This window comes from Volvox carteri (assembly GCF_000143455.1).
Source record: "Volvox carteri f. nagariensis unplaced genomic scaffold VOLCAscaffold_31, whole genome shotgun sequence".
Classification (NCBI taxonomy): domain Eukaryota; kingdom Viridiplantae; phylum Chlorophyta; class Chlorophyceae; order Chlamydomonadales; family Volvocaceae; genus Volvox; species Volvox carteri.
Genome location: NW_003307574.1, coordinates 325,276 through 333,866, shown reverse-complemented (window position 1 = coordinate 333,866; position 8,591 = coordinate 325,276). Strand labels below are relative to the sequence as shown.

The window sequence follows — 8,591 nt, the reverse complement described above, 5'->3', positions numbered from 1 at the left end:
TAGGAGGTGGGGTAGGAGGTGGGGTAGGAGGTGGGGTAGGATGAAAACGGGAGGTGGAAACGGGAGAAGGGGGGAAAAGGTCGGGGGAGGAGAGAAAATAGGGGGGGTGGGGGATGCCATGGCGCCTCACGGACTGGAACGTTGGAGGTGGAAAGGACAGCTGTGTGTGCGGGCGTGTGAGAGTGTGTGCATGTGTGTATGCCGTCCCCGCGTCTCCTCCTCCCCTTCCCCCCTCTTCTCACAGCCTCTAAACATACAAACACACACGCACGCACACACACACACGCGAACACACACACACACACACACACACACACACAAACACACGCACCATCCCCCGGACCCGCAGATCCTGGCTGCTGAGGTGGAGCACTTGCATGTACGGTTGAGCGAGGCGGTGGCCGAGAAGGACGCGGCGCTGTCCCGGGGCCTGGAGCGCGTGGAGGGCGACTTGGCGGCGGTTACTGACGAGCGAGATGACCTGGCGCAGAGGATACGGTTCCTTGAGCGGCAGCTGCACAAGTGCGTGGCGTGCTGTGCGGTTGAGCTAGTGGGTGGGCGGCGGGGTGGGTGGTGGCGGTACTGCAGGTGGTGGCAGTACTGCAGGTGGTGGCAGTACTGCAGGTGGTGACAGTACTGCAGGTGGTGGCAGTACTGCAGGTGGTGGCAGTACTGCAGGTGGTGGCAGTACTGCAGGTGGTGGCAGTACTGCAGATGGTGGCAGTACTGCAGGTGGTGGCAGTACTGCAGGTGGTGGCAGTACTGCAGATGGTGGCAGTACTGCAGGTGGTGCCAGTACGGCAGGGATACAGGAAGGGGAAACAGAAGGGCAGCTTATGGGTATGGAAGAGGGCAAGGGGGCCGGCGGCATGAGGCTTGTATTCGCGGCGGCCTTTCACGCACCAGCGTGTTATGTGAATGAGATCTGGCCGCCGTTGGTTGGGTGAGGTGCTGCTTTCCCCGTCACTTGCACACACACGCACACACACGCACACACACACGCACACACACACACACATACACACACACGCACACACACACACACAACACGCACACACACACGCACATACACACATACACACACACACGCACACACACACACACACACGCACACACATACACACACACGCACACGACCGCCCGTCTCTGTGGCGCCCTTCTTCGCTCCAGTTTCTTTCCAAACCATCTGACCCCCCAAATCCCAAAAAACCCCAAAACCCCTCCCGCCCGGGTTATTCCCCCGGGGCGCTACCCGCCTTACCCCCGTCCCCCCAGGCTGCGTACGGAAATGAGCTCCCACGTGGACAGCACCTCAGCCGAGGTGCAGACTGACCCCGTGGAGTGGGGGCCGCAGGAGCAGGAGGACGTGCCGGTGAGGGCGGCGGGGGGGGAGGGGGGAAAGACGAACCACGAACGAGTGCTGCTGCTGCCAGGGCAAGAGGAGGGGAGGGGAGGGGAGAGGAGCGGACTGGGGGGGGGGGCCGCAGCTGGCTGGCATTCGGTTTTGGTTTACGCGCGGAAGAGGAAGAGCCGTCCTCCTCCTCCTCCTCCTCCTCAACTTCCTGTTTTTCCCCTCCCCCATCTCCACCTCACCTCCTTCCCGCTCGATTGTTTGCATTTTATTTTATATCGATAATAATGATGATATTTTGTTAATGAAGACCAGTGCTCAGTGCTCACATCCCATAAAATCAGTATCATTTCCTCCATTTTTTTCTCCATTTTTTTCCTCCATTTCCCCTACCTATTTTGGTTTTTTTATTCATTACAAAATTAATTCTTTGCTCGTGTGTGTTTTGTTCCTGCTTCCTGATGTCTTGTTCCTTGTTGCCCCCCGCCCCCCCCCCAGGACGACTGCAGCGACACCCCCTCCCTGGCGGAGATCAGAGCCCGCTACACGGCACACGGCTATGGCGCCCTGACGCCGGAGGAGCGCCTGCGGCTGGGTCTGCCGCCCCACATGGGCTCCGAAACCAACAAGGAACACAAGGGCCGCAAGCGCAGGAGGGCGCTGGGACACTTCGAGGTGGGGGGGTTGGGGATTTGTGTTGTGTATGTATGTATGTATGTATGTATGTATGTATGTATGTACATATGTATGTATGTATGGGTTGGGTGCGTTGCGTTGTGTGTGTTGTGGGGAGGGGTGTTTTGGCAGGGGGGAAAGGAGGGGGAAACGAAAGGCTCTTCCATCCTGAACATCATCTTCACTCCACACACATACACATACATACATACACACCCCGCGGCCTAACGGCGGTCTGCCTTCCTCTCCGAGGTGTCGAGCTGGCCACTCCTGGTTAGCGGGTTTTCCAACCCCCCTGACACACCCTCAAAAGCCCGCTGCCAAAACACGCCACGTCACCCCGCCAAAACACGCCACGCCCCCAGGGCCTTATTTCCAGCGACAAGCCCGGCCGGGTGCGGGGCCTTCCCTGGACCATGAACGTCATTTCCGCCATCTATTACGACAAGGTACGGCGACGGCGACGGCGACGACGACAACGGAGCCCCACGTCGGGAATCTAACTTAATCAAGGGACGGGGGGAAAGGGGAGAGGGTTTGGTGGTGCATAGGTGTGTGTTCATAAGCGTGTACGTGTACGTGGGCGGGTTTTCTGCAGGTGGTGCTTTGGAGGTCCCCCGGGAGAGGTAGGGCCCTACGCGGCTGGTGCGGCGGGAGCTCCGAAACCGAGTCACCTCCTTCTCCCATCCCTGTTTTCCTCTCCTACCACAGCTGCAAGCAGACTCTGTGAGCGACCGCGAATGCAATCCACGTCAGCGTCTGGCGGAGTTTGCCGTGGACTGGCACATGACGCGGTTTGGGCTCCGAAACCTCGCGGAGCTGCACCTGCTGGATCTCATCGCCAGTGTACGACAACACTACAAGACGTCCGTACGCGTGCGCTGGTTCGGGCAGTTCACAGGTGAGGGGGTCCCGGGCCCAGGGCTGGGGGGTGGTCCCCGGTGTATGGCGAGTGTCACGGAGGGCTTTTCGTAAGCGAGGGGCCTGAGGGGTGGCTTCCCTCCCCCCCGCCCCCGCCTAACCTACCTACCGCAAGCCGGGGGAGCTCTACCCGCCCTGGGCCTCTGTGACTTCACCCGCATCGCACCCGGGCTCTCGAGCAAAAGCAGTTTGGACTCAAGCAGGCAGCAAATAAGGCTGCTGCTGCTACGTCATCGATCACTACTCCCAGCGCTTCCTTTGTGTATTAGAGCCAAGCCAATTTATCGGCCAGGGCTTAAGAGATCAGCTTCTAAGTAATTCCTTTAAATTTCGGCGCAAAAGAACACACCCGGAAGGATGTTCATGTTGATATACCAAGAAGGAATAAATTTGTTGTCATAACAGGTCTTAGCGGTCTTGCAGGAAACTGAAAAAGGTAAGTAATGTGGTGAAAACTGCCATGTGGCAAAAAAGAGAAAGCAACCCGGAAGGCGGCAACCCGGAGAGCATCGGCCGTTGTTTTCCCTTCTTGACCTGACTTGACGGCATGGAGCTTCAGTCCCGGGAGGCCGTCCACCCCATCCTCACCTCACCTCACCCCACCTCACCTCACCTCACCTCACCTCACCTCACCTCACCTCACCTCACCTCACCTCACCTCACCTCACCTCACCTCACCTCACCTCACCTCACCTCACCTCACCTCGTCTCTCCGCCCACACCGCCTTCCCAGGTCTTGTGGAGGTGGGAGACAGCGTGGATACCACCCCGCACGTGTCCTTCTACCTCACAGTGCTGTCGCAGCTGGCTGCGCCCAACTCCCTCGTCTCACTCTTCCCCGACACTGGCGGGGAGGAGGGCGGCGGCACACCCCCCGTCGCCATTAAAGCAGCCGGCCTGCCAGAAGCCACGCGTGCCGTGTTCCGGTACCTGGGCGAGCCGGAGGGTGCCGTACCGTTCCTTGCTCGATCCGTGGATCCGATTACGGATCCGATATCGCAGCTGGTTCCGTTGGATCCATTGGTGGCGCTGTTCATGGCAGAGTATCAGAAGAGGGTGGGTTGAGAATGAAAAGAGGTTTTAGTTATTGGAATTTTATGGTTTTATTAGGGTTTTTAGCTTTTTTCAGGAGTTTCAAGGCTTCTTAAAGTGTTTTAGGGGTTTCGAAAAAGGGGCCAGCAGCAAGCGGGGTTGGGAGGGGAAGTTGGGGGAGTGGAGGGTGAGGTGTGATGTGATGAAAAGGGGGGGAACAGGAGGCGAAAAGCGAGGCAGGGGTGGGGAAACGGGGCGTGTTGCTGTTGGGAGGAAGGAAAGTTTTGGGGAAGGCGGGTTTCACGCCCCGAAACGTCGGCCGCCAGCGGGGATTGATGTTCATGATTTTGTCCGATACGATTGTATGCCGTACTGTTCGTACTCGCAGTGGGAGCGCAACGCGGCTCATTTGCGGGCGCTCTTCCGCGCCGGTGATTACGATGACGACGGCCTTATTGGATACGACGAATTCGCCGGCATTATACGACAGATGTTACCTGACGCGGCGGCGGCGGACCGGCTGGCGCCCAAGATTTACGGCGATGCGATGCGGCGGCTGCCGGACGGGCAGTCGATGCTCGATGCGGATACATTTTTGGCCGCCGCTCGAGCTTTTGGCTGGGATCGCTGGCGCGTTGAGGTCGGCCCCGCCGGCCCCATCGCCTCATACCCCTCCGGAATTAGCGCGAAGTCCTCCGCGCCGCCAGCGAACTGGGCAGTAGCTGCTGCCACAACGTCCCCGGCGGTGGCGGCGGCGGCGCCGCCGCCGCCGGCGGTGTCTGCATCGCCCTCCACGGCCAGCGTCCTGCCTGTAGGCGGCGCCGCCGGTGCGGCGGCGGCGACGGCGACTGGGTCGAGGCCCAGCTCCGGAGCCATAACGCGGAGCGAGAGCGCCATGGCGCGTACCGCGCTAGGTGCGGCGTCGATGAAAGCAATGGCGGTGGCGGCAGCGGCGGTGGTGGTGGCGCCGCCGGCGCCACCAATGGCGCCGTTGGCGCCGTCGTACAGCCGTGCGATTTCCAATCTGCGACGGGAGGAGAGCGTGGTGGGCCTCACCGAATCAGACAGGTACGACACTACGGCAATCCGCCTGTACGGCGACGGGTCACGTACACGACGGTGGTCCTTAGGACCGCAACCCAGATCTGGTTGCTTTCCTTTTGTGGAGGCTGTGGGGGGGGCCAAACAGTTCTTGGCAGCGGTTTATGTGCCGGCTGTGACGGTTGCAAGTGGTTGTTAGGAGTTGCAGCGGTTGTTGTCCTCCTCCTTATCGTGCGTGATGTGGACATGCAAAAGTCCTAACCACTAACCGCCAACCGCTAACGTCCATGCTTTACCGCTCCCATACTCTCACGTAGGGCCCTTTTGCGCGTCCTGGACGGCGCACTGGAGGGGTTAGATCCCCCCCTGGACGATCAGGTTTCGGCGCTGCTGGACAAACTGCGTGGTGCCGTGGCGGCCGCGCAGCAGCAGGCGGCGGTGGCGGCGGCGGCGGCGGCTGCCGTACCAGGTCTGGAAATGATGCCGTCCACGAAGGAATTGACGTCGGCCATTGCCGCCGACAGCGTGCTGGTGAGCCCTTGGTGCCGGGTATGTATGTATGTATGTATGTATGTATGTATATGTATGTATGTATGTATGTATGTATGTATGTATGTATGTATGTATGTATGTATGTATGTATGTATGTATGTATGTATGTATGTATGTATGTATGTATGTATGTATGTATGTATGTGCGTTGCCCGACTGTGACCCCATCTCTTCCTACAGCTTGCTGCAACCCGCGGAAAGCGTGTATCTGTCGTACCAATATATGTAACATACGCATATATACATATATGCATATATAATAATATAGAATATAAATTATAGTACAATATATATGATAATGTATCATTTGTATACCTTCCCACTGCCAATTCCGGGCCCACCGCGCTGTCACAAAGGAGCGTTAGGTTTCCCGTACACTCCGAAACCATTGCACCCATCATCATCACCCGTAACACCCCCCACACACACACACCGCTATTCCCCTCCCCCTCCACCCCCCTACCAAGCGCAGTTATCAAAGCTGGAGGCCCAATACACGCACTTCCGTACAGTGTACGGCGAACGCACGGACCCGGCGGCGGCGTGGCTGGCGTTCCGGTTGCTCATGGCATCGCTGGCGGCGGCGACGGCGGGGTGAGCGGTTGGGGGGTCTTCAGGATCCGAACAGATCCGCAACGGCAAGAGGAACGCCGTTGTTGCGAAGGACGATGGGACCGGTGTGTATGTGTGTAAGGGAAAAGGGAGGTCCTCCTTGTGCTGGTGTTTGACCGGCCTTTGCACCGCCTCCACCTCCGCAGAGGCGTTCGGAAGATGAAGGAATAAAAGGGGGAAAGGGAAGGGAAGGGAAGGGGAAGGGAAAGGAAGAGTAGCGGGCGGGTGGGAAATGGGTTTTCGTTCTCCTCAAGGCCCCCTGGACCCCACCCAGTGGTCTGATTCCTCTGTGCACATACACATCCGTACATACACATCCGTACATACACATCCGTACATGCACGTACGTGTACACACATGACACAGAGGGAGAGGGGGGGTTCGCTTGGCACGGAGTACGAGCTGCATCCTCCTTCCCCTCAACGCCTTCACAAACCCACCACCATCCCGTCAACCGCCACCCGCAGCGGGCCTGGCTCCCCGCTTGCCTACCCCTCCTCCCAAGCCGCCTGGCACACGTACACACACGTACACGACCGCCAAATACATCTGCGCCACTCTCTTCCTCCGCGTCCTTCTTCCGCATCCCCTTCCGCATCCCCCCTTGATCCCCTCTCCTCTCTTCCTACCCCTCCCCTCCCCTCCCCACCTACACACACCACACGCCCCGCTCGTAGCTCCCGCGCCCGCCTCTCCCGCTCTCGTCCCGGGAGCGCCAAGGGGACCGTGGCCTGGGGGTTGCCACGCAGCGTCATGAGGCTCACCGTGCCGCCACTGCCCTTCCGTGCCGGGAGCTCCTCCCGCGCGCTCAACAGCGGTGGCGGCTCTGGGGTCAGCCGCCGCAACACCCCCCAATCGGCTCTGGGGTACAGCCTAGGCGCCGGGCTGGGGGCCGCAGCGGCCGGGGGCTCAGGGGCCGGGGGCTCGGCGGCGGCGTTGGCTGGGGTGGGGTCGTTGCCGCAGGTCCCCAGCGGGGTCAGCGGGAGCAGCAGTTTCTACGGGGGTGGCAGCCTCGGAGGCGGCGGCGGCGAGGGTAGTGTGGCCAGCGGCGTGGGATTGGCGGCGCCGTCGCCGCTGTCTCGAAGTGCCAGTCGTTCGCCGATGGGGCTGGCGAGGTCGACGGATGCGCCGCCAGGCCGACCCATGGGTCTAGTGCAGGTGTGCACGGAGTGTCGTACGGTGTGGTGTACGAAATACTTGGCGGGGGGCCCGCGCACGTGGGGCTGGCATGTGCGCGCAGCGTATGAGAGGTGGGGAAGGTTTGGAGGGCTAGGGTTTCGTATGTGTGTGTGTGGAATGTGTGTTCGTGCGCCATCAGCAGCTTGTTTATCCGGACCGATCGAGGAAGGAAGGCTGTGTAACACACGGCGAGTGCATTGGTTTTAGCTCTGTGTGTCTTTTGGATTGAGGTGGCTATGGATGTCTTGGATTGCAATGTTGCTCGGGGCTCTGCTGCTGTGTGTATGTGTGCGTATGTATGTAGCTGTGTTGCGATGCATGACGCGCGCATGACGGAGGGCTGGGTTTCCCCACCATACCATTAACGCTTTCCCCCCTTCCCTCCCTCTCTTCCCCCCCCACCTGACCACAGGTCATCCAGGGCGGCAACAGCTTCTCCGACCGCCACCACTCCCCGAGCCCCCTCGTCGTACCCTCCCCAACCACCTCCGTACAGCTACACCGCATGCCCCTGCCCACCACTCTGTCCGCACGAGGCGGGGGCCCCGGCACCCCCACGGCCGCCGCCGGTGGTGGTGGTGGTGCTCCGGGGGGAGCCAGCACCCCCACGAAACGGGGGGTGGTGTTCTCGTTCGGAAGCGCACCACCGACTGCAGTGCCGCAGCCCGCTGCCGCCGCCGCCGCCGTCGCCGCCGCCTCTGTCTCTTCTGACGGCCTTTCCTCGCGAACACCATGGCTGGAGCGGAGGGGGCAGCAGCAGCAGGAGCCGCCGCCGCCGCCGCAGGAGGAGGAGGAGGAGGAGGAGGGAGAGGCACCACAGGAGAGGGCAGCGGCGGCAGAGGTGCAAGGCGGCGGCGACGGCGGCGGCGGCGGAGGAATTCCGGTGGGGAGTGAGGAGGCAGCGGTGGCGCCTCCGGGGCCCCCTCCACCGCCGCCCGCAGGCGCTATTTCTGCCCCCGAGTCGTGATACGGAGAGAAGAAGAGCTGCATCACCGGCGGCAACCTGTCTTGCAGGCATGCAGCATGTATGAATATATGTACGTACGTATGTGTGTATGTATGTACGGGTGGTGAGCTGGCAGGCTGGAGAAGGAGGTCAGTGGCGGGGCTAGGTCTACGGTAAATGGGAGGACGGGGGCTCAGTAACGACAGGACGACCTGCTTGGGGTGTGGGTTACTTTAGGGTGTCTACGTATTCTGATTGATCTTGGATACCAACGCAGCTGGG

At 60.5% G+C, this 8,591-nt stretch overlaps 1 protein-coding gene across 1 annotated transcript in view; it reads left to right on the top strand.

Annotated features, from left to right (window-relative positions):
* Positions 1-8,330, top strand: part of VOLCADRAFT_121074 (uncharacterized protein) — a gene marked incomplete at both ends in the record, with an annotated part of 12,332 nt that extends 4,002 nt beyond the window's left edge. The window contains 11 exons of the mRNA XM_002952654.1: positions 350-522; positions 1,276-1,372; positions 1,850-2,026; positions 2,392-2,475; positions 2,738-2,927; positions 3,681-4,003; positions 4,368-5,047; positions 5,338-5,551; positions 6,045-6,166; positions 6,862-7,342; positions 7,776-8,330. Of these exons, the coding sequence (XP_002952700.1) occupies positions 350-522; positions 1,276-1,372; positions 1,850-2,026; positions 2,392-2,475; positions 2,738-2,927; positions 3,681-4,003; positions 4,368-5,047; positions 5,338-5,551; positions 6,045-6,166; positions 6,862-7,342; positions 7,776-8,330 (3,096 nt within the window). The remainder of the gene's footprint in view (positions 1-349; positions 523-1,275; positions 1,373-1,849; positions 2,027-2,391; positions 2,476-2,737; positions 2,928-3,680; positions 4,004-4,367; positions 5,048-5,337; positions 5,552-6,044; positions 6,167-6,861; positions 7,343-7,775) is intronic.
* Positions 8,331-8,591: the final 261 nt, after the last annotated feature.